The sequence below is a fragment of the Neopelma chrysocephalum genome, unplaced genomic scaffold (assembly GCF_003984885.1).
Source record: "Neopelma chrysocephalum unplaced genomic scaffold, ASM398488v2 Primary Assembly neopelma1_44, whole genome shotgun sequence".
In the NCBI taxonomy this organism is placed as follows: Eukaryota; Metazoa; Chordata; class Aves; order Passeriformes; family Pipridae; genus Neopelma; species Neopelma chrysocephalum.
This window is the reverse complement of record NW_020897703.1, coordinates 18,720,654-18,744,036: the sequence shown is the minus strand read 5'-3', so window position 1 is coordinate 18,744,036 and position 23,383 is coordinate 18,720,654. Positions and strand designations below refer to the sequence as shown.

Here is a 23,383-nt window from a genome sequence, read left to right as displayed (position 1 = left end):
ACGATTCCTGGTACAGGCGTGTCTTGCCAATGGCTCTGCTCTACCCTGGTCTTTGGAAAGCATCCCATGGCTGGACGGATATCTGCAAGCACATGGAAGTTGGTGGTATTGAATGCAAACAGCTTGTTGGCCTGAGGGCACACCAAGATCAGAGCTGCACATGGAGAAACTAGGCTGGAGTCTAGGGGATTGCTGTAGGGCTGTTAAAAGTGGAAAGGAGGTGCTGGCATCTGGCCAAGCGCTGGTGGATGTCAGAGGGAAACAGTTAATGCGATAAAAGATGCATTTAATAACTCAGCTGGGTAATGGCTCCCAGGGTGCTCCTGCCCAGAGCTGTTTGTGTGCAGAGAGAGTGCAGTATTGCGAAACCAGGGCTGTCCTCCCTGCTCCTCCCAGAGCCTGAGTGCTGGGAGTCAACGGCCTCAGGTTACTGGGCTGAGAGCTTGTGTTCAATGGGCATCTTGAGGATGCCTGGCTCAAACACATATCTGAGAGCTTCCTAGCAGAGTTAAGTCAGATGATGAGAAGCTGCGCATGTGAAATAACAGCTATTTGGCAGAATTTCTCTGTTGCAAGATCTTAGGAGCCCCAGTCTGCCAAGTTTCCAGGCCTCTCCTCATTAGGACAAGGCATCTACAGGCACCCTGTGCACATTGGGGCTGCTGTGCCCTTCCCTGAGATGGCGTGGCTTGGACAGTGTGGTTCTCATTCTGCCACTTAATAGCCCATAATTGGACACAGCCAGGAGGGGCTTTACCACCTCCCAGGCAGGAGGATGCAAAGTCTGGCAAGAGCCAGGCACCAAGGACTCCTGCATATGTTGGGGCACCCTCAGCATCCTTAACAGGTGCTGATTAGCATGGAAGACCTTCTTGCCAAACAAGCATGGTTTCAGTTTTCAAGATGATAGGTCTGCTCAGGAGAAAAGGCAGGGATGTAACTGGCTTGCTGTGAGGAGGGTGTCCTGGGAAGTGAGCAGCACTGTCAGTGTGGTGCCTAGCGAGGCAACCTGGGGAACCAAAATGCTGGTTGGCAACAGTGAATCATCAGCCAGGAGCTGCTGGGCTTCTGCAGAGATCCATGCCAAGCACTGCCGGCTTCGATGGTTTAATCAATGGTGTTGAAGTGAATCCCAGACCGCCGCTGATAAAGTGTGAGGGTGGCAAGTGGGTGTGCAGAGTAATAAATGACAAGACTGCCCCTTCCTACAAATTCTCAAATGAATTACTTAAAGCAAATTTTGCTACAATGTAGCCTTTTAATCGGGGAATTCTAAACCATCCCTGAGAGTTAATCATCCTCTTCACTAGCTACTACCCCACCAAGTTTAGCATTATCCCAAATTTTTCCTAGTAAACATTTCTTATCACTGTGGGCCTTGTACCGACCCCTGGGGATCCCCCCCCGCGAAGGTCCTCGGCAATATAGCCTTGGCTAACAAACACACCTTTGCTATTGATCCCTCTGGTGCAATGCAGGAATACAAACAGGCCTGAGATAAATATTCAGGGGCAACACAAAAAGTAGACTGGGAAAGACCATCATCAGCAGCTAAGAACTTCCTTCTTTTGTGGACAGGGAACACCAATTGTTCCATCCCTCTTTGCAGCAATATCGTGATTTATGCAAATACTGTTATCATTATCTCCTGCCAGCTTCCAAGTGAGGATATCATACCAGCGGTGTTGATCTGAATCAGCCAGACATGTAATTGTGTTGCAGATACTGATAAGTTTGCATAGCAATACCTGCCTTCCCTGAGACAAGGCTATCAGTACTAAATGCATTTTTCAGTATTTAATTCTCTCCTGATAGAATCAAAATTATTTCTTCTTTTTTTTTCCTGTATTATCAGTAATCTAGAGTTTTCTGGGCCAACTGGTTTATTTTCTTAATGATCAAGGTGATTTCTGTTCTCAGTTCTTTGGAATTACCCCAGTTTTCCTAGCTCTATTAAAAATTGCCATCAGCAGCTCAATAAGACCCTCAGTTAAGTCCATTAATGCTCTCAGTGTGGGCCTGATGAATTGAAACTGTTGATATTAACAGATGACACTTTACATGCTGATTTGTTACAGATGGCATCCAAACTGCAGCCTTCTCCATTTCATCCACAGCACTTGTTGCATTGTTGCACTGGTATTTACGCACCGAGGGCTGTGGAAAAGAGCAGAAGGCTGTTTACTGGCATTCTTTTTTGCCTTTTCTTGCTTTCTTCTCATGCAAATGTGTTAGCTTTATCTCCTTTTTTTATTTGCCCTTGCTTGGCTTGTTTTTTGCCTTTGAGACATGCCTAGTAGGAAGTCAATAGGCCAAGGTTGGCCATGTAGCTGGAGGGAACGGTGAGGACCAGACAGCCTGTGATCCCAGTCCTACCAGGCTCTGTGGAAAATCCTGGCCAGGCCAGATGGACAGGAGGGTCTTGGTGCTTGGAAGTGTGTGGGCATGGATGTGTTGGTGTGCATGAGTGAAATCAGGTTTTGGTTCACAGTAAAATCCCTTCCTGTCCAGTGTCAGCTGCAGATTCTTCTCCCTCTGCAGCTGAAGGGCTCTCCAGCCTTTGGAGGGGGAGTGTGGTATCAGTCTTTTCATTATCCTTCCTCTCTCATCACCTTTGGATCCAATCCAGACCATGCAGCCTCCAGCCCCACCATGGGTGGGTTTGGAGTGTCCTGCTCCTGTGAACCGGAGGCTTATCCAGCCCACCCTGTCACCAACCACGTGCCAGGGATAGGGGTGAAACCCCGCTGCCATGAGGCTCAGCTGCTTCCTGGGCCTGTGAGCCTGCTTATCATGGCTAACTTATTTAGTCATGGGCATCTGACATCTCTGCCAGCCTCTGACTCTGTTGATTTAAAATCTGCAAGCACCTCAGTTTTGCCTGGGTTTTGGCTGGGGCAGCAGCCCCATTGTAAGCGCAGGCGAGCACTCCTGCAAGGCAGAGCCTGGGATGCACAGCCTGGATCTGTCACATTGCTAAATCTGGCCCAATGTCATCACCCTACTTGAACGAAAGTCACCCTGACTTTGCTGTTTCTCACTTCTCTGTCCTGCTATGCAAACTAAAAGCAGTTGCATGACTTTGCCTCCCTGGATTCTCCCCAGCGTCTAGAAGGTAAAATTCTAGAACAGCCAGCTAGGACAAGAAATGAATTAGGAAGAGATGGGCAGGTGGCTGAGAGCTTGGCCACTGAGACAAACACTAGGAGCATAACAAACACAAAGATGTGAAGAAATTGACTGTGCAGGGAAGTCAGGGAAGCTGGGCAGGGCTCTTTCAATGAGATAGCAGAACTGAGGGCAAAAGAAAAAATGTGGATTTTAAAAATGGGTGCCCTGCTCAAGTGAAGTCCTCATCAGTCCCCTGCACTTGGGGATCCCCACCCTGGTGCAGCCCTTTCTTGGGTGAGCAAACCCTGGAGCTCCCACTGACCCCCTTTCTGGGGGCTGCACTGACCCTGTGGCCATGCCCAGAGATGGGGACCATGGCCATGGCTGCTGCTGACTGTCCTCGGAGCGGGCAGACAGAGGAAGGTGACACAGAAATGGCACACAGGAGCCTGTCTTGCTCTGCTCAGCCCTTTCTCCCTCCATCCCACTGGCTCTGGCTCCCGCTCCTTTTCTGCTGCAGCTCCACTGCAAGGAAAGGGCACCTTCCCTTGGGGAGCAGGGAGAAGAGGAAGGAAGACAGCTGCATGTGATGAGGGGAGCAGTGGCCACACCACTTATTGAGCACTTCACTCCACAGCTCAAAAATTGCCAAGAATACAATTTTGCAGTACATAACTGCCAGTTTTGATGAGGCTGTGAAAAGGTTTATGTTTTCCTGTGGAAATCAAAAGCTGCAATGTCGTGCAGCGCTGAAAAACATATATCTCTTAATTTGTGGTTTGCATAATAATATAGCACAGGTTTATAGTGCAATTTTGCTGGCTTCCTGAGAGATTGGGTAAACCAGGATAAAAAAATTTGGTCCTTTGGGGTCCTGCTTTGCTCACCCGAAACCTCTTTTCTCAGAAAACCTCAAGAGTATTTCATGAGCATTTTTGAGACTGGAGAGGTGAAAACAAGCTTGCAACACAGTGACCTCCAGAATTTGTAAAGAAATAAGGATCTTCTTGAGACACACTCAGGATGCCTGTGCGGGGTTTGAAGCTGGTGTGAGCCAGGCTGGCAGGTTGGTGCATCAGGACTTCAGGCAGACCTAGGAGGAAAGGGAAAAGAGGCCAGGGTGCTGTGGCTGAAGGTGTACACTCTGTGTGAGGCACTGGTGGGTGATGGGCTGCTTCTCTGTGGCTGCTGTCAGGTTTGAGCAGGGGAGTGACTGTGGCAGCTGTGGGGCGAGGTTTGGTTGGCACCACATCCTCTATCCTACCAGCACCAGCTACTGCCCAACTCTGCACCACATCCCCTAAGGACGTTAGGGAGTTGTTAGCCCTTCTCACTCCATATCCTGATCTGAAGGGTGGGGGAAAATTGTTGATGCCATGAAGGCATCAGCAATGTGTTCCCCTGGCTCCAAAGTCCCAGCCAGCATGTGGATTCCTCTCCTTTTGCAGCATGAAGGCCTCCCCGCTGGTGGGCACAGAGTGTGCTGAGACCTGTAAACTCTGGGGTTTCCTTGTCCCCACATCAGCTGCAAAAGCCAGGGAAAGCAAAGCAAGGTGCCAAGGGCTGGGTCCTGGTGGCATCTCCACACCTTCCCAGCAGCAGGATGGGGTCCCTGTGAAACAGCCTGTGGCACCATCTAGTGTCCATGCCAGCTCTGCACCTATTGCTGGGCAGATGGGCCAAATCAGAGCCCCTGGTAGCCAGTGAGGACACTCTGGTCAGAGGCAACCCGCCAGGGAACCCACTTCCTGCTCCTGGGCAGGCAGGTACAGGGGGACAGTGCTGCAGTGGCATGCAGGAAAAAAATCCCCAATGGAAGGGAATACTCCAAGCCATTGCTCAAGGAAATCATCAAGTGCTGTCTGATGGCAGGAGACAGATCTCCCATGCCTTGGTGAGGGCAATGCCCTTGACACAGGAGATGATGCCCTTGGCATTTCACACATCCTAGTGCTCACCCAGGCCCACAGATCATGGCTGGGAAAGGCACTTCTCAGGGATGACTGTCCTGAAACTGGTCTCTGAGGAGCACTGGGAATGTCCTGTCTCAACATCCAGGCCTTTCCATCCTGCCAGGCTTCCCAGCTAGGGATTTATGGGAGGTGAGGAAGATATCCTAGCTGTGATGCTGGAGTGGCAGAGGGTCCAAGAGGCCTTCCTGCAGAGAGATCAAGCTCCCTCCTTCTCCCATCCAGACAGCAAGAGGGAATCATGGATCTCCGTGGCCAGGACACACTCACGGGTGCAGGTGAGTGTCCCCAGGTGAGACCACCCAGGATGCTGAGGATGGGTGAGTACAGCCCCTCTGCAGCAGCTGCCTGTGCAGGGGTCATGCAGGTGAAAAGTCCACAACGAGCTTCCCAGTGCAGGCCTCCGGTTCTCTGGATGCCTGGGTACCCTGGTGCTCGGGGTGGCCGCCGGTCCCGGCTGCCGGTGCCACAGTGGTGCCAGGCGGCTCAGGCTCCTGGCCGGGACCTGTGCCCGCCGGTCTGGCAGGGCTGCGCCCCGTCACGTCCCCCGCCCCGACAAAGCGCTGAGTCACCCCAGCTGTCCCCCCAGCCGGCTCCTCCTTCCCGGCGGGACCGGCCGGGCAGCTGACTTGGCGGGACGCCAGGGGCACGCGGCGCCGGGGCTGCCCCGGGACGGTGGCCGTGCCCCGGTATCGCGGGCACAGAGGGACCAGCGGCCCAGGTCAGTGCCATCCCCGCGCACCCTGCCCCGGGCGCACCCTCGGCCCCCGGGCTGGGGCCGTGCCCGAGCAGGGTCCGGCAGGCGGAGCGGCCGCGCTCCCACCCGCCCCCTGTGACGCCACCCGTCCGAACGGCGAGGCCGTGACGTCAGGGGCCGTCGTTGGCTGCGGCCGCCGCCCGTCACGCAGCGGAGCCGCCTCCAGGCCCGCGGTGGCCCGGGCGCGGGGACGCGCGACACCGGCCGCGGGCGGCCCGGGGCGGGCGGGGAGAGCTCTGCTGCGGCGCTCAGGTGGGCACCGGGGCGGGACGTGCCGTGACGGGGGGAGCGGGGAGCAAGGGGACAGCGGGGGCACCGGCGGAACGCGGCGCACGGGGGGGAGCGGGGCCAGTGCGGTCCCTCCCGCGCTGCCGCCCCCGCCCCTCCCGGTGCCCCAGATCCGCTGGCCGCAGCCCAGGGCCGCCCGCCGGTGGCGGCGGGGTGGGGTGCGGAAACTTCCAGCAGCAGCTGGTGGCCCCGGGAGCGCCGTGTTTACGGCCGGGCCGGGGGGCGGTCCCAGCGCCGCCGTGCTGGGGCCGGGACCGGGGCCAGCGCCGCCCTCCCGGCAGCTGGGGCGCACGGGCCGGAGCGAGTACCGGGGGCGGGACGGTACCGCGGGGTCGAGGAGGGGGGCTGGGGCGGCCGCATCCTGCTCCCGTCCCCCACCTGGAGCGGGTCGGCCGTTGGAAGTGTCCCGGTGTGCCCGGGAACGGGGAGGGTCCCCCTGAGCCCTTAATCCGCTCCAGCCGCTAAGCACCTTAGCGGGCTGCGCCCTCCGCTGCCCCCTCACACCGCCCCGGGACTGAACCCCCCGCGGGAAGCGGGCGGGGACGGGCGCTGGCAGCGGGAAACCCTGACCCCTTGCCTGGGCGAGTTGGGGTGATGCCGGTGGGACGGCAGTGCGGCAGCAGCAAGGGGACCCCCGGCTGGGACTGTGGGTGCTCCCAGGTGGCCGAGGTGCAGGCAGGGCGCTGGGCGGCTGGACATGGGGTTGCACTGAGCTGCTCTTGGGATGGTTGTGAGGTGGCTGGGGCGCTGGAGAGGGCAGACAGTCTGCCCTTGCTGTCCCATACACTGCCAGGCTGTGCTTGTGAACCCCTGACTTTGCCTTCCCCCCCCCTGCAGTGACCCCGTGGGACAGCTCACGTCATGGTGGACTACTACGAAGCCCTGGGGGTGAGCCGCAACGCCACTGCCGAGGACATCAAGAAGGCGTAAGTGCATGGCAGGGTGTCCAGGCCCACCGGGCAGAGGCCCACAAGCCACCCCCCACTTGGCACCAGCTAGGCGGGGGCTCCTTGTGGGGCAGGTGAGGACAGGGCCCTGGTCTAGAGGTGAAAATTCAGCCTTTGTTTCCTTTGTATGGAGGCCAGAGTGGGGCTGCACAAAGACATCTCTTGGTGGGGTTTGGTCCCTTTGTCCCTGCTGTCAGCCCCGGGCTGGGGCTGGAGACGAGTCTCCCTTGTGTTTGGAGGCTTCCCTCTCTCTCTGCTGGAGGGTGTGGGGTGGCGGAGGGATGGGGCACAGTGGCTTTGCTGGCTGTCAGGATCAGGGGACTGGAGCTCACAGGGTGAGGAGCAGCCTGCCCCCTTATAGAGACATGGGCCCTGTGGGCAGGTCGGTGTCGTGCTCCAGGCATTGCTGGGGAGCCTCTGCAACTCCTGCCTGGCACCCTGCTGAAATCCTCCTGTTCTCACTGGGGTGAGGCATTACCTGAGGGGAATGCCAGCAGATTGTCAGCTTGCCATTGGGGGACAGAAGTGCCTGCTGTGGGGCTTCCTAAGAGTGGGTGGAAGAAGCTGGGCAGCCTGGGATAGCCCTAGTTACCTACAGGGGGGAGGAAAAGGCTGCTGGTGCTTTCCTGACCCCAGGAGGCCCCCTGCAACCCCTGGTCCATTCATGCTCATGGTGGAGCCTGGGAAGGCTCCAGAACAAACCTGTGAGCATTGTCCAAGGCCATCACCAACGGCAGCTGAGGTGGGCACAGGCTGCACCGCTGTGCTCACGCCGCAGTTCTGGGGTCATTTCTGTTTTGTTTGTTCTTTTACTCTGTGTGTATTGGTGTGTGTATGTATAAATATAAATTATATATATATAGATACATAAAATTTATATTCTCCTCAGGAGGCAGAACCAGTCCAGGAAGGTCCTGTATGGTGCCTGAGGCTGTAGGGCACTGGGTGACATGGGTTGGAGTGCCCCTGCCCACAGGGTGGAGGGTGTTGGCTCAGACGGGGGTTGCTGTCCCAGGAGCCTGAGGGCTGCTGCATGCCCATCACTGTCCCTCTGTGCAGGTACAGGAAGGCTGCGCTGAAATGGCACCCGGATAAAAACCCAGATAACAAGGAGTATGCTGAGCAGAGATTCAAGGAGATTGCCGAGGCCTACGAAGTGCTGTCAGACAGTAAGAGGCCATGGTGATGTCTCGTGTGTGCATCCCTGCCCTTGGGGCTGCTTGCCCATAGGTGTCCTGCTGCTGAGCTCACCCAGGTTGCATTCCTGGATGTCCCCATGAGGCAGTGGGTCCCTGAAGGGGACCACACAGCTTGTGGGGCTTGGTTACTTCCCCATACATCCCCTGAAAGAGCTCTTGGGAGGGATGCTGGCCTCCACGATGGCATCTCCCCCACAGAGCTGAGGCTTGTGTGCCCTTGCTCTTTCTTGGGTTTGGGTGCAGTGCTGGTGTGGCAGGGGCTTGTGCAACCCGCTTCCTCTTGCTCCCTGCTGTTTTGCACTTCCCTTAGTTGGGAGAAGTGTCAGTGCTCCTGCCAGTGCCTGGCAGCTGGCTTCTCTGCAGCCCCCTTTCTTCTTCCAGAGCAAAAGCGTGATGTCTACGACCGCTATGGCAAGGATGGACTCATGGGAGCAGGTGAGTGTGTGAGCAGGGCCATGGAGGTTAGTGCAGCTCTGGATACATCCAAGTCTGAGGACCTGGTGCGGGTTGGTGCCACCAGGGCTCCCCATCCTTCAGGGGAGTTCTCACCCACAGCTCCACTTAACTCTGAGCCTCTTCCCTCTTGTAGGAGCAGGGGGCTCCAGGGCCAATGCTGGGGCGCCCGAATTCACCTTCACCTTCCGCAGCGCTCACGATGTCTTCCGGGAGTTCTTTGGTGGGCGAGACCCCTTTGCTGAATTCTTTGGTACGTGCAGGGCGAGGAGGGCTGGCTCTAGGGCATCTCTCTAGCCCTGGGGCAGCCGCTGGGCCTGGGGACAGAGCTCAGGCTGGCCCCAGCAGGGAGTCACCACATCAATGCCCTGCTCCTGGGTTACCATGCTGCAAGGGTAATGCTTTTGAGGGGGTCCTGCCTTTCAGATGACGTGCTTCCCTTCTCTGAGCTGCGAGGACCTGGCCCCCGGCACCATGGGGGAGGCCACTTCTTTTCTGCCTTCCCAGGATCCTCAGGTAGGAGATGCTGCCATTCCTCCCAGCAGTGAAGTCCTGGAACACTATGTCCCCCTCTGCAAGGTCTGTCCCCTACTTTCCTTGTGACCCCCACCCTGGCACCGACCTTGTCGCTCCCTTCTCCAGATTTCTTCGCATCATCCTTCAGCTCTGGCGCGGACGCAGGGCTGGGCTTCCGCTCTGTCTCCACCTCCACCACCTTCGTTAATGGCAAGCGCATCACCACCAAGAGGTGAGGGCGGTGCTGCCCCACCTTGCCCTCGTAGACCCCTCTCTGTTGGTGGGCCCCAGACCCTGCAGCTTCCTGCTGCAGTGCTCTGGCTGCATGGCCCTTGACTGTCCATCCGTCTGTCTTGTCTGCAGGATTATTGAGAACGGGCGGGAGCGGGTGGAAGTGGAGGAAGACGGGGAGCTAAAGTCAATCCACATCGATGGTGAGAAGCAGCACTGCAGACTGACTTGTTGGGGTCTGCACCCTATCCCTTTGGGGACCCCTCTCCTCCTTTGGGGTATCCAGGAGGTGCTACATCCAGGCTTGGTTTTGGACTGAGCCCTGGTCAGCCCTGGTTTGGAGCTCTGCTGTGAAGGATTAGTGGGGTGGGTAGGAATTGCTGGGGCTCCATACCAGCTCTGGAGAGCTGGAGTGAAAGAGTCCCCCAACCCCTGTCCCCACAGGTGTTCCTGATGACATGGCGCTGGGGCTGGAGCTGAGCCGGCGGGAGCAGCAAGCCTTCCCCAGGCCACGGCCCTCCTCGCCCCCACCACCGGCCCCACGCCAGCCCTCGAACTCCTCACCCGTCTGCCTCTACACGGACAGCGAGGATGAGGATGAGGACTTGCAGCTGGCCATGGCCTACAGCCTCTCTGAGATGGAAGCTGCAGGGCACCACCAAGCAGGTGGGCACAGCTCCCTGCCGGCACCGGGGGGCAGCCACAGCACCCCATCCTCCAGCCGCAGAGCCCATGGCACCCGGGGGAGGCCAGAGCAGGAGCCACTGGGGGCCAGCAGCCCTGCTACAGCAGGGCACGAAGTTGCCCCCAAAGTGAAGCTGTGGCACTGCCCCCTGCTCTGATCATGGTGTTGGGGTTGTGCCCCTCTCCATGGGGTAGGGAGAAGAAAAGGGGGGTGGAGTCTCACTGCCTGGAACTCGGCTCCTGCCTACTCCAGCAAGGGAGGGGGTCTCTCCTGCCCTGCATCTTTGTTCATGTGAGTGGGCAGCTGGTGGCATCCCTAGGTTGGGGGCTTCCAGACTTGGAGATAGTGGCTTAAAGAGGGGCTCTGTTGGTGGGGTCCCAAGAAGAGGGGCACTCCCTGCCCTGGCTCCTGGAAGCATGGTGTGCCTGCAGGCAGCCATGCCCTGGCTCTGCCTGCTGCTCTCTCCCTGCCTGCCTGCAGATGGGCAGGATCTCCAGCAGTGCCTCCCTGGTTGCTGCCTGCTCCTGCCCCGGCTGGGGGCAGTACTGGGTTGGGCTCCTCCTCCTTGCAAGAAGGGGTGTGCACATGGCCTCTGCTTGGTGCCTCGTGTTTGTCTCTCCCCTCTGGATGCTGTCACTCCTGCCTGTATCCCTTCCTCCTGTCTCTTTGTAAACCCAGCCTGGTCACCCCCTTCCCTGTGCCTTGCACACCCTCTAGGGCTTTGTTCCTCCTTGCTTCCCACAGCAGCAGTGACTCTCCGTGATGCTCACAAGCGTTTCCAACCTCTCTGTTGTCTGTGGTTCTGCCTTGGCTCTCTTCCTCCTCTTCCTGGGACCTTTCTCCATCCCTGCCCCTCCCCAGCCCTGGGCCGAGGAGGATTTCACAGGTGCTGTTGTGTCCCCCCCTCCGCTTGTCTCCCCAGGTGTGTTCTGAGGCTGCTGCGCCCGGGGACTGCACACACCCACTCGCCTATGGAGGCTCTCCCAGCCAGGACTCCGCTTTCTCCCTGCACGGCCATCCCCTGCCACCCCCTTCCCCCAGCACCCTCTGGCTCCGTGGGACGCAGTGTGGGGGGCACAACAGGGCTTATGGCTGAGCAATACCTGGAACTGAGGGGAGATGCCCCGGGCACCACAAGGTGGTGGGGAGGGTGGTGATGGGGGTTGCTGTAGATTAGGCTGCTGGGGGGTGCTGGGAGGAGGCAGTGAGGGGCAGCATGGCTGGGCTCAGCCAGCAGGACTGGGCTCTGCCCCCCTCCTCGCTGTAGCCCCCCACCCTCTAACCCCCTTCTACTGACAGCTGTCAATAAACCTGTTTGCAGTAGCTTCTGCCTGTGGGGTCTCTGAGCTGGGGTCCCTCCCATCTTTGCCTGCAGGTGAGCTGCACTTGTCCAGGAGTTGTGGAATGCAGGGATAGAGATGGACAGACATGACATCTCCCTGTGCCACTCCAGTACAGACAATCAGAGGCCAGGCCTGGCTGCAGCTGCACGAACGTGACACGAGAACTTTATTCACATCAAGATACAAAATTATATTTCTCTAGAAATTTCTCTTCTGCTCAAGTGACAAGGCAGGGAGCACACAAAGGGGACCTGGGGCTGGGCCAGGTCCCCCTGCACCCCGTGCTCCCCTCAGCTGTAGGGGACCCCTGCCCACTTCTGCCCCTCACGTGGGTGCAGGGAGAGAGCTAACACAGGACTGACAGGTTGCAGTGCAGGAGACCAGCTGGGGGGCCCCTCCCACCAGTTCCCAGCAGCACCACCTGCTCCCCTCCTCTGCAGGCATAGGGGACATAAGCCCTGTCCCCTCTGATGACAGCAGGTGCAATGGGGTTCCTGCACACAGAGGGCCTAAGGTTGGTGTTCTTGGGGAGAGGGAAAGGGGGGCCTGGGGGCAGGGGGAACAGAGCCAGAAGCACAGACAGCATTTTACAGGGATAGCAGCCCCAAAGGCAGAATGAGGAGAACACAAAGCGGGGGCACGGAGACAGATGAGAGGAGAACTCCTCGCTATCACTGTGGGAGTGCCTTCAGGATGGCATTCACTTCCTCGGCCACGGCTGTCAGTGCAAACTCAAACTGGTCCTGTGGGAGCACAGCAGGGGGCGTGAGGGTCCCTGCCAGCCCAGCCCCAGGGGTTATGCATGCTTATGGAGAGAGGAGGTCACCGGTTTGGGGAGTACCTTGGTCTGCACCATGCCAGGCCGCTGGTCTCGGATGTGCTCCAGTGTAGCAGCTATGTCTATTTCCTTCACCCCTGGGGAAGAGGGGGAGAGGGGTGCTAGAACAGGGGGTACACAGGCCAAGCTCGTGGCCCTGTAGCCCCCAGACAGAGCAGAAGTGGTGCTTCCCTGCACGTACCTTTGGCCATTCGGTTCAGGACCATGTCGACAAGGATATATGTCCCGGTCCTGCCTGCACCGTCACTGCAAGACACAGATGCTTGGCCCAGGGGACTGGCTCCAGGAACTGGTCCTGGGCAGCAAGTCCCAGCTTTGCAGCCACCCTCCAGCCCCGATGCCCCTCCATCCCCCACAGTACCTGCAGTGCACAATAATAGGGCAGGAGCGACCACGGTAGCACTTATTCACCTTCCTGCAAGGATAAGAGGGAACAGGTCAGTGCCCTGCTGTGCCAGCAACAAGGCTGTGCTAGGTGTCCCTTGCTGTGCTGAGCAGGACAGGGCAGCAGCACACCATGATGTGACCCTGGGGATCCAGCTCATGGCTCCTCCTGCCTCCACAGTGGTGCTGGACATGGGATGGGGACCATGTGTGGATAGAGGCTGGGGCAGGGAGAGGAGCTCAGTTCCTTGGGTGCCCAGCCCGGTGAGGGGAGCAGTGGCAGAACCCCCAAGGGAGTAACTCTGGTCCGGTGGGGCACGAAGCTTGGGGCCAGGTGCCGGCTCGGCTCCCGGTGTGCTCCATGCAGCAGGCACGGCTGCCAACGATCACTTTTGTGACTATGCAACTGGAGCCAGATTACTAGCTGCAAATCACAAAAATGACGCCGGCAGCTGCGAGAGAGAGACAGACAGAGAGAAAGAGCGTGAGCGGGACTGAGAGGAGGGTAACATGCTCAGAGAACCCCTGCTGCCCTAAGCTGGGTCCCTGGCCCCACACAGCCTAGGGACAGTAAGCAGCCTGCCCCTGGCAAGGGCCCACTGCCACCCAGGGACCTAAAAACCTGAGGAGGCACTGCCTGCAAACCTCCTGGTCCCAGCTCTGCAGTCCCAGTCCCAGCTCTGCAGTCCTTGCCCTGGGCTACCTGGGGACCCACCACTGGTTGCAATGCATTGGGAGCAATGGGTCACAGCTGTTTAAGGCTGGCTCTAGGGGCTTCTTCTTGTGCACCCATGGGTGGGGAGGGTACCAGGCAGCACTGTCTCCCATGCTAGCTCTAGGGAAGAGCACTTTCCCACCATCCCGATGAAGGCTGGAGAGCCCTGGCAACCTCGGCTGGAGGTTTCTTGCCCACCAAGCTCTGTTGAGCCTCATCCCAAGCTGGCCAGAACCTGGATCTTCTGCTCTCTCCCATGCACCCTGCCCCTGCACCCGGTCCATGCCACAGCCCCAACCCTCATCACATTGGCAGCAATTTCCTTGCCTATCAGTCACCTGCATTTGGGACCACCGCTGGCTCCCCGTGGGCTGGCACGGTGCCGGGTGGGCACTCACCTGCGGAAGTCGAGGAGGGGCCGGGTGGTGGTGGGGATGCCCTCGGCTGGCCAGCTGAGGAAGTGGAATTGCGTCAGGGTGCGGGTCTCCTGCGATTGCACGTTCTTCAGGTAGAAGCTGCGCACCAGGAAATCCTCGCACCAGATGTGCTCTGACACCAGGTTCACCTGCTCAAGAAAGGCAGCTCATGGGCGCCAGTGCTGGCAAGGGTGCTGCGCTCGGGAGGGCGGGGGCTGGAGGATGCTCCTTGCCCAAGGCTACTCGCCACACTTGCCTCGTAGATGTGGTAGAGAGAGGAGCCTTCATCTGGCCAGTAGCGGTCACACTGCTTGACGCTGTCCTCGGCCAGAGGGCTCAGCATGACAATGACGGTGCAGCCATGTTCCCACACCATCTGCAGGCAAGGCAAGGGGGTTGTCACCGCCGGGGGACAGGACAGGCAGGAGGGCGGTCAAGCCACTGTGACCCATCTGGTGGGTGGCACACAAAGGGGCCCCAATAGGCTGGCACAGCCAGGTGACACTCACCTGCCAGAAGTCAGCAATAGTGTGAGACAGTGGCCCCTGTGTGGCAATGTACGCTGGCATCCGCGGGTCATGCTCGATCTGGAGCAGAATAGGGGGTGTCAGACTGCACGCTCTTTGGCCAGGGTTGGTGACACTGAAAGGAGTGGGGGGATACTCCAGGGGTGATGGGAGGGCTGGGGAGGGAGATTCAGGTGCCACAGCCAGGAGGAAAATGAGATTGAACTATGTCTGAGCAATGGGGCAGGCACAAGGCTTACATCCATAGCCTTCAGGAATGTGAGCTCAGACTATATCCCAGAGTGAGAGCCTTGCCCGGGCTGGGTACATCACTGACTAGGATCACTGGCAGGGCAGGAGCCCCTGGTGATCACTCACAATTGGACTGGCGTTGATGAAGTCACTGCGGGACGGGTTGCTCTCGGCTTTCAGTTTGATCCTCACGTGATCATCTGGGGAAACACAGGCCAGGAAAAGTGGTGAATGTCTAGGGTAGCTGGGGGCAAACCAATACTGCAACCAGCTGTGGCCCCAAAGCATCCCCATGCCCCACACCCTGCTCCAGCCATGGCTTTGGGAGGAGCTGGTCCCTGGGGCAGGGTGGCTGGGATGCTCACATGGCACATAGTCAGGGTTGCGGTTCTTCTTCAGGTTGGCTTCGCTCTGGGCAATGGAGCAGATGCTGGGCTCAGCTTGGTAGGCACAGAGCGCCTGCCACTCCTTGGCCAGCCGGTCCCGGTTGCGGAGGTGGTCCTCCATATAGGCCTGGGGTAAAGGGGCAGGGGTCAGCCCAGCAGCAGGGGGGAGGAAGGGCGCTGGGCAGAGGTGCTGCCACCCCGCCAGGCTGGCTCACCAGGATCATGTGTCCAGTGGAGATATCCATGTTGGACTGGACGGGCTCCTCGCACCAGGAGGGTGTGCTGCTGTGAGAGCTGGGGCTGGGCTGTGGGGCGTCGCTGAACTGGGATGAGATGCTGCTGACCCTCGAGGTCTCTGCTGGTGCTGCCGCTGTCTCAGTGCGGCCAAAGAGAGACTTGGCAGCCATGTGCTGGCGGCACAGCTCCTGGGGAATGCCAGCAATAGCCCTGTCCCTTGGCCACAGTGCTGCCATAGGATAGCCCCATGCACCCCAAGCGATGCTGACACAGCAGTGACGCATCCTGCAGGATCCTCCATCCCACAGGGTCCTACCTGGTACTCGAAGGTGGTGTCAGCAGCACCCTCTGGCCCCAGGGCAGCCAGGCGCTCCTTCTCCCGCTGCTTGGCATGGCGCCGGAGGCAGAAGGCTGCAGAAACTGCGATGGCAATGCCCGCCACGCAGGCCAGCGCTATGAAGGTCAGCAGCACCGAGTGGAAGCCATCCCTGAAGTGGGATGGGTGCGAATAGGCAGCAGCCTCGTTTCGCTGGGGACAGAGCCAAGCAAGGGTTAGTGGGGGACATCTGCATCGGGCTGAGACCCTATTCTGCTCCACATTTGGGGCTGCTGGAGGTTCACACAGGACAAGGGCTCTTCCTTCCTCTACCTGAGAGTGCTGATTCTCTCAGCACCCTGAGCTGGGACAGAGCTAGTGTTATTGGGGTGAGGCAGGGTGCACCCACCTGCATGTCACATGGGGCACTGCTCACAGTGGTGTCCCTGGGCCTGCAGGAGCCTGGTCAAGCCCAGGTAGCAGCGACTTCCTGCCTCTGTGCTCCCAGCACCCAGGGCTGCTGCCCAAGGCAGCCCTGGCCTGAGCTAGTCCCCTTCAGGTCAGGCAGTAGCTCCATGGAGCTTTGGTTCAATGCGCTCTTTCTGCTCAGCTGGAGGTCAAAAAGGGCTGAATTCAGCCCAAGGGGTTAATGGTGAAGGATGGGCCACTGCAGCGCTGGATGTGCTGCTCTCAGGGGACTTCCCCAAATGAGGCTTGCTCTCCTCTGCAGTCACTGCTCCACAACAGAACATTGGGGGAGGTTGGGGGGGCCAGATGTGCCAGCACTGCCAGAGGGCTGGTGCCATCCCAGCTGTAGTGGCTGGGGGACAGGTCCTGCCCATTGCCCTCCTCAGCTAGGACACAGAGCAGCCCCTGCCACCTTGCAGGTAGTGTCTCTAGGGCTCCTTTCCTGTGGCTGGGGAGGACACCCTAATCCATGCTGGAACAGGATGCTGCTCAGCCCTTGCTGGACAAGACCTTCCTGCCAATGCCCAGGTCCTTGCCCCAGAGAGTCTTGTGATCAGGATGTTGGTGGGGCAGCACAGGGATGCTGAGGCATCAGCACTTCAAATACCCTGTGCCCAATGAGGTGCCAGAGCCCAGCATTACCTCATTGCCACAGCCTCCCATTGGCTATGAGCCTGATGAGGTTACCGAGGGAACACTGCACCATCATCATCTACGTCATCATCATCGCCTGGGGATGTCCCCAGCCTAGGTGTTCCTGCTGCCATCTGCCCCCCCAGCTGCATCAGCCCCCCGTCAGGGTCCAGCCAGTCCTGCAGTCAGGGCATCCACCAGGGCCAGCACCTCCCAGCTCTCCTAGGCACCCGAGTAGGAACAGCCCTGTAGCCCCTGGAGGTGTCAGCAGAGCCAGGGGGGACAGAAGGCACTTCCCTCCCAAGGCCTGCCCGGGCCCTGCTGTCTCCCTGACTCTCTACATCACTCCTTCCCCAAATCATACACCAGTCCCGTCAAATTCAGAGCCAGCAGGGAATGAAGGAAAAGCACTGGAGAGGTTGGTGCAGAAGAGGGCTTGCAAAGCTGCCACAGCCTCCTCTGAGCTCCATCTCTGTCATCGCTGACATCTCTCCCAGTTCCTGCCACTTGCCACATCAAAAGGCATTGCCATGGCGACACTCCACACATTACTGATGGAGACAGGTGGCCAGGCCACCCCTTCTCCATGGCCTCCTCCTCCAAAGTTCCCCCTTCCTTCCTCCTTGCCCACAGCTGTGGTCACAAGGCAAGAAGGTGGGAAACGGGGATCCCAAGCTGGGAATGTGCTACACCACTTCCCCTCCTCAGGCTGCAAACACAGGAGCCAGGCTTCGTCCCCATCTCCAACCCCTGCTCCCCTCCCAGGAGACTCTTCCTGTGGATCCCTAGAGGAGCATGGGGAGGGGGTATCCCTCTCCAAACAGATGGTTCCTGTTCCATCCCTGTCATCAGCTGCTTTGCCATTCTCTGGGGACATGATGGCATTTTGCCTGCCTAGCTGTGATCTCTGGGGTGCTTTGGGAACAGCCCAGTGCTTGAATGCCCAGGCCACAGCTAAGATGGGGTGTGCAGGCTGGAGGGAGGCAAGGGTGAGAATGAGCCCTGTGGGGTACAGCCCACAGTCCTCCAGTCTTGGAGGGGTAGAAAAGCCCCTGGGAGTCCCTTGCAAATCATCTTGAAACCTTATGGAGATTTTGTTTTGCAAAGAGCCAAGAGCCCTGGGAGTACAAGCAACAGAGCAACATCGTGCTGCTGGGCATCAGGGGGAATGATGGACAGATGGGACTGGAGCAGTTCTGCTCCAGGCCATCCCAGATAACCTGAGTCTGCCCCCAACAGAGCATCCCAAACACTGCCCAGAGCCCTCTGTTCCTAAACTGCCCCACAGACCCACAGGGATGTCTCAGTCATGAAGACCCCTGTGCCCCAGGGCTGGGCAACAGCATGCTTCCTGCTCATACTCAGAGGCAGCACTCCCACTGCCCTGTCCCTGGCCACCCTAGCCCCGAGGGACAGGCATGCTTGCTCCCTCCTACCTCTCCCACTCCTGTTTGCACAATCTTCAGGCCCAGCTCGTGCTCCAGCTCTGTCTTCACTTGCTCTGTGGATGGAGAGGAGATGGTCAGAGGGGTGCTTGCTTTCCACACAAGAGACCCGCCGCAACAAAGATAGAGCAAGGGACAGTCCCGGCAGCTGTTTACCTCATATCAGCTCCCCTATTCAGCCAAAGACATTGGGATGCATGGTGGGAGTCCCCCTCTTTCCAGTCCCTGGGAAGGGGCACCCCACAACTGCAGGGGGAAGAGAGGAACAGGACTAGGTGCTCAACTCACCAGTCTGGCTGGCCACATCTGTCAGGGAGAAGTTCTGAGGGTTCTGTCGGATGCGGAAGGTAAGTGCGGGACCCACAACGCTGCAGGGAGAGGGGGAACACAGTGTGAGACTGGGAAGTGCAGACCCCCTTCCCATCCCCACCACAGACCAGTCCCTCCTGGACTCCTGCCCGAGGGGGCTGAGCACAGCCAAGGCTGAGACAGCAGCACCCATGGCCCTGCTCCTCTCACCTGATGTTGATGAAGCTGGTGGTGGAGAGGTGGAGGTGCTTGGCAAGGAGCTCCAGCAGGCGCACACCAGCAGCCAGCCCCAGGGGCCTGAGGGGACAGGGTCAGGGTGAGGAGCAGGCAGCAGGGGTAAGGGGACAGTCCATGCTCTCCACAGTCAGGGAACAGGGATGGGTAGGCTCAGGGAGTTCCAAGCACGCAGTGAGAGCAGTGCTAGCTGCAGGGGTGTCAGGATGGGCAGGAGGTAAGAGCGTGGGGATGTGTGGTGGTGAGTTGACCCCCTCACCCTTGCACACACACTCCCAGCCTCCCATCCTGCAACAGCAAGCTCTAGCCTTGGTGTGGGCTGAGAAAAGAAGGCTTTGGGGTGGGACAAGGGTGTGGGTAGAGAGAGGACAGGGAGAAGCTGACCAACCCCATCCCAAACAGGCTTGGCCAAGCATGCGGAGCTGTGACAGCTGTTGGTGGGGAGACACAGACTCTCCACACACACAGACCCCCTCAGCCTGACCCCCTGCTCTCACTTCTGGTCTGTGATGATGTAGCCATACTCGTCTGGTGGATGCACGTGCCGCTGTGCCCCACCATCCTTCGTCTCCGTGTAGCTCTTCTTCTCCACCAGAATCTGCTTCATGGGGCTGACTGCATCTCCACCATGTGCCTCCTGTGGCTCGGCCTGGGGAGCTGACGAGGATGCCACCCTGCCCTTTGGCCCATCCCCTGGGGAGCTGCTGGCTGGGATTTTAGGGGGTGGCATTGTGGAGGAAGGGGGCACTGGCTCCTCTCCGTGCTGCATGTCCCCCTCCGTCACCTTAAGGGAGGGAAAGGGAGAAACTGGGATCTCTGAGGAGAGCCCTGGGGGACTGCCTCCTCCACCCCATCCCACCTGTGGTGTGGCACCTCCTCCAGCACCACCCTGCTGCAAACCCACCCGTTTGGCTGTGGGCACTTCGGGGCCAACAACACCTGGAAAGGAGAGAGACAAATCTTGCAGCATCCACCCCAAAAAGGCAACATGCCCTACTCTGAAACAGGGCAAGCTGGCACCCACCATGGCCAGTCCCTGCCCGCCCCATCCCTTCACCCAGCTCACCAGAGCTCTGGAGCAGTTGGAGGAGGCTGGAGAGGCTGCTCAGTTGCTGGGGGCTCAGCTCTGGCAGCCCGAGGCCATAGCTGGCCAGGAGGGAGGCCAGTCTCTTCAAGGCAGCATCTGCAAGAGGATGCAGCACAAGGTTGGATGCTCTGCATCTGCATGGAGACCAGGGGCTAAGGATGTAGCAGATGAGGTAAGTGGGGTTGGGGGAATACGCTGCCCCTGGGCATAAAGCCAAAGAGGAGGGAGAGTGTGAGACATGAGGAACATGGCTGTGGGTACAGGGTAGGGACAAGAGTTGGTGCCTGGCTGGAGAACAAGGTACCTGTCTGTGTAGAGGGTGGCTGGGCAGCCAAGGGTACTGGCTGCTCCCTCTCCTCCGTGCTTCTGTAGTCACTGGGGAGTTGCAAGCTGTGCTGGAGCCTGGTGCTGGCAGGGTCTGGGCGGCTGGCTTTCTCTCTGGGCAGGGAAAGCATGCCCAAGTCCTGGAAGAGATGCCCCCCATCCATTCCTGGCTGCCCACCATAGGAGGGCACAGGGCCAGCCCCAAAAAGGGCCTGGGCAGGGACCCGGCCCAGTAGCGAGGAGGTCTCAGAGCTCTGCCTGGCTGAGCCACTGGGATGCTGGTGAGCACCATCCTGGTAGCCAAACTGCAACGAAAACACATGGTCAAAACCCACAGGGCTCCTGCCACACCATGGTGGAAGCAGGGGGGACCCCAGCACCAGCAGGAGGGTGCTGGGAGTGCAGAGGCCCCCTGCTAATCTCCACCTTTCTGCCTGAGAAAGAGGGCTCAACCCCCAGCTTACCTTGTGGTAGGAGTAGGGGTTGAGTAGAGCCTCCTCATAGCCCAGCTGGGATGGGGAGGGCAGCAGGAGGTGCTCCAGGTACCGTTGCACCAGTGGGGAAGGTAATAGCGGTGGGGGCTGCCCCAGATGCTGAGCTGCTGGCAGGCCACGGTCTAGGGGAAGCGGAGCTCGCCGGGGCTCAACACGGAGGGGCAGGAACCTTGAAGGCAAACAGTGCCGGGGTGACTCACCTGGGTAAGGGAGAATTCCCTCCCCTAAACCCCATTAGGGGGGCAAAGCCCTCACTGCTCTGCTGGGCTCTCCTCACAGGCTGGCAGCTGGCACTGCCCTACCTGTCCCTGGCCACTGGCTCCAGCGAGGGCGGCAGGCGGAGGCGGGGGATGCGCTCCATCTCCTGTGAGATCACATACTGCGTGATGCTGTCCTGCCACGAGAGCCCTGCCATGGGAGAGGGCTGTGAGATGTGGAGGCAGCCTGAGAACCATGGTGTGAGTGCATGGGAGGCTGTCCTGATGTCCTGACCCTGTGTCTTATGGCCTGGGTTTGGTCCCACTCCTCCCAGGGTCATCCTCCTTAGCGCACTCTGGCCCCCGGGCCGGCAGGACCTTGGACAGCCCTAGTGCCACCAGGCAATGTTGCCTGACACCCTTGCCCCGCACGGCTTCAGGGACTCCCCCCACGCTCCCCCCTTCACCTTGTGCCATGAGATGCCGTAAGACATCCTGCAGGCGCTGGAGCACAGGAGAGGTGACCTGGAAGTAGGGTCTGTCCTGCACGGAGCCCACCTGGCACTGCCCAAACAGCCCATCTGCAAGAGAGGGGAGGCAGCATGGCCAGATAACAAACACGCTGGGGTGAGGGTCTCCAGGCACAGCCTTACCTTTCTTCGGCCATGTTCCCCTACATTGCATCCCTTCCTTGGGAAGGGGGAGGGGATCCCTGCACCCCTGATAGACACTTACCCTGTACACACACCTCCTGGGGGGAGCACAACCTCTGGTCAAACAGGCAGCCTGGGACAGACAGACAGACAGACAGACAGGCAGGCAGGCCAGTCAGCACAGCATCCAAGGGGGACTCCAATGGGGTTTGCTTGTCACCAGCTGCCTGGGGACCCCCACTCTCCAGGAAAGTGGCACAGGGATGCAATGTGGTGATGGTGGGAGGGGGCACAGCTTTGTAGCTAAGGGCAGAGCCTCAGTGCCAGCCTTTTCTGCCCCTCAAAGGCAAGAAGGGGGATGTGTACACAGAATGGCCTTGGCTTGGGGGAGTGGGGAAGGCCTGGAGTTTTTTGGGGTGCTGGCAGTTAGGCAGGGAAGACTGAGGGGGCAGAGACCTGCAAAACCACATCTGTTGCCCTCCTACATGTGGTACTACGAGGCAGAGATGCAACCCAGTCACACCAGGGACCCACTCGCCCTGCAAGAGGGACCCCAAAGCATGGTTGCAGCAGCGGTAGTGGGTGGGGGGGTGGGGTGTGTGCCTCTCCATCCCCTTCGGGGGGCAGCACTTGGGCAGGGGGCCGCTTCCCTCTTGCTCTCCCCCCCCCGTCTCGGTCCAAGACCGTCAGCAGCGAGACGGCAGCAGGCGATGACTCAGCCCCGGATGGCAAGGAAGGAACGAGAAAACAACCGGGGGGAGGGGAGGGAGGGGCCCGCCGAGCCCGCCGCGGGGGAAGGGGGCTAATGGGGATAGGGTTCCCTGAAACCCGGGTACCCGCGGGCCAGCGTCCCCTGGGGCGAGAGCCACGCGGGTGCGGGGCACAGGACCCCTCTGCCAGGGGAGACCCCGGGGGCGGCGGGAGCGGAGGACGGGCCGGGGTGGCGGGGCCGGGCCGGCGCTGTCCGCGGTGCTGAAGCGGCGTATCGCTCTCCCGCCGGGACGCCCCGCTCCGCCGGGAGGGGCGGCGGCCCCGGCCCAGGGGGGCTCCCCCGGCCAGGACGGGGCTCGGCTGCAGCCGCCCCGGCACCATCCCCGCCTGCTCCCGGGGACAGCGGGGCCCCCGCGGGCTGGCTGGACCCATCCCGGCGCTCCCGGGCCGCTGGAGGACAAGGGGCGCAGCAGCCCCGGGCGCCCGGTAGTGAGTCAGCGGTGGCTGGGGCCGTACCGTGCCGTGCAAGGGGCTCCAGCCCTGCTACCGGCAGCGACACTCGGGTCCCCGAGAGTCGCAGGCAGGGGCCACACGGGCCGAGCTGGAGAAGAGCGGGTGCGCCGGCCCGGCCTGGGCCGCACTTACCAGAGGAAGGCGGCCAAGGGGCGGCGGGGTCCCGGAGGGAGCCGCTCTCAGGGCTGCTGCCCCGGGCTCCCCATTCTCGCGGCAGCCCCAGGCACTGGCTTTGCCTCGGGCATAAGCAAGCACCGTTTTGCCCCCGTCCTGTCTCACCGGCCCCGGCGGGGCGGAAACTCTCAGCCGGCGGGGGGCCCCGGGACCAGCACCCCCACTGGCGCGGCAGCCCCGGGAGAGGGGCGCCCCCGGCGCCAGTGACGCACCCGCGGTGCCGGTCCCGGGCCACCCTCCCCTGTTCTCCACCGGGGGTCGGTCGGGCCCACCGCCGCGCACCGTGACAGCACCTACGGCTGCGACGACCGCACCGGCCGCGGAGCCCCCCGCCCCGTCGCTTCCCGAAAGGCGCCCCCTGGCCCCCGCAAAGCCGCCCCGCGCGGGATCGCGGTCTCACCGTGCGCGGCGGTGGCGGCGGAGGCGCCGTCCCGCAGCTGCCCGCGGCCGGCCAGGAGGAGGAGGCAGAGGAGCGCCCGGAGGAGCCGCCGCCCCATGCTCCGCTCACGGTCGCACCATGGCGCACCCGCGGCCGCGCCCCCGCCGCCGCCGCCAACCCGCGCCCCGCCGGGTCGCGCGCCCCGCCCACCG

General features: G+C 60.2%; 2 protein-coding genes and 1 long non-coding RNA gene across 5 annotated transcripts; 1 reads left to right on the top strand and 2 right to left on the bottom strand.

Annotated features, from left to right (window-relative positions):
* Nucleotides 1-88: 88 nt before the first annotated feature.
* LOC113965415 lies at nucleotides 89-5,948 on the bottom strand. Its single transcript, XR_003533540.1, has 2 exons — nucleotides 5,070-5,948; nucleotides 89-4,204 (listed from the first exon to the last, which is right to left on the bottom strand). It is a non-coding gene; the product is annotated as an uncharacterized LOC113965415 (long non-coding RNA).
* A 91-nt stretch (nucleotides 5,949-6,039) lies between these two features.
* DNAJB2 (DnaJ heat shock protein family (Hsp40) member B2) lies at nucleotides 6,040-11,705 on the top strand. 2 transcript variants are annotated; one of them, XM_027678803.1, is made up of 10 exons: nucleotides 6,040-6,090; nucleotides 6,964-7,052; nucleotides 8,133-8,242; nucleotides 8,654-8,707; nucleotides 8,862-8,978; nucleotides 9,152-9,241; nucleotides 9,368-9,473; nucleotides 9,605-9,675; nucleotides 9,917-10,138; nucleotides 11,533-11,705. In XM_027678803.1, the coding sequence occupies exons 2-10, from the start codon at nucleotides 6,988-6,990 to the stop codon at nucleotides 11,571-11,573; spliced, it is 876 nt and encodes a 291-aa protein (XP_027534604.1). In that variant the 5' UTR covers nucleotides 6,040-6,090; nucleotides 6,964-6,987; the 3' UTR covers nucleotides 11,574-11,705. The 2 variants fall into 2 exon arrangements, with proteins under 2 accessions (XP_027534604.1, XP_027534605.1); XM_027678804.1 differs by lacking the exon at nucleotides 11,533-11,705 and adding an exon at nucleotides 11,080-11,257 and having other exon boundaries at nucleotides 6,042-6,090.
* Nucleotides 11,638-23,324, bottom strand: PTPRN (protein tyrosine phosphatase, receptor type N). Of its 2 annotated transcripts, none has more exons than XM_027678800.1 (23): nucleotides 23,193-23,324; nucleotides 21,477-21,527; nucleotides 21,209-21,322; nucleotides 20,847-20,952; nucleotides 20,515-20,713; nucleotides 20,031-20,355; nucleotides 19,706-19,822; nucleotides 19,499-19,578; nucleotides 19,137-19,423; nucleotides 18,616-18,702; nucleotides 18,385-18,464; nucleotides 18,088-18,152; nucleotides 15,551-15,763; nucleotides 15,213-15,422; nucleotides 14,977-15,124; nucleotides 14,738-14,811; nucleotides 14,363-14,440; nucleotides 14,110-14,229; nucleotides 13,836-14,002; nucleotides 12,700-12,753; nucleotides 12,520-12,584; nucleotides 12,342-12,415; nucleotides 11,638-12,243 (listed from the first exon to the last, which is right to left on the bottom strand). In XM_027678800.1, the coding sequence occupies exons 1-23, from the start codon at nucleotides 23,287-23,289 to the stop codon at nucleotides 12,172-12,174; spliced, it is 2,883 nt and encodes a 960-aa protein (XP_027534601.1). In that variant the 5' UTR covers nucleotides 23,290-23,324; the 3' UTR covers nucleotides 11,638-12,171. The 2 variants fall into 2 exon arrangements, with proteins under 2 accessions (XP_027534601.1, XP_027534602.1); XM_027678801.1 differs by having other exon boundaries at nucleotides 19,544-19,578.
* Nucleotides 23,325-23,383: the final 59 nt, after the last annotated feature.

Coding starts and splice junctions, on each gene's coding strand:
- DNAJB2 (XM_027678803.1), top strand. CDS start 6,988: ATGGTGGACTACTACGAAGCCCTGGGGGTGAGCCGCAACGCCACTGCC. Junction 8,979..9,151: donor CCCCTTTGCTGAATTCTTTG/GTACGTGCAGGG, acceptor CCTGCCTTTCAG/ATGACGTGCTTCCCTTCTCT. Junction 9,242..9,367: donor TGCCTTCCCAGGATCCTCAG/GTAGGAGATGCT, acceptor TCCCTTCTCCAG/ATTTCTTCGCATCATCCTTC.
- PTPRN (XM_027678800.1), bottom strand. CDS start 23,289: ATGGGGCGGCGGCTCCTCCGGGCGCTCCTCTGCCTCCTCCTCCTGGCC. Junction 21,528..23,192: donor CGCCGCCACCGCCGCGCACG/GTGAGACCGCGA, acceptor TGTCTGTCCCAG/GCTGCCTGTTTGACCAGAGG. Junction 19,579..19,705: donor CCAACTGCTCCAGAGCTCTG/GTGAGCTGGGTG, acceptor TCTCCTTTCCAG/GTGTTGTTGGCCCCGAAGTG.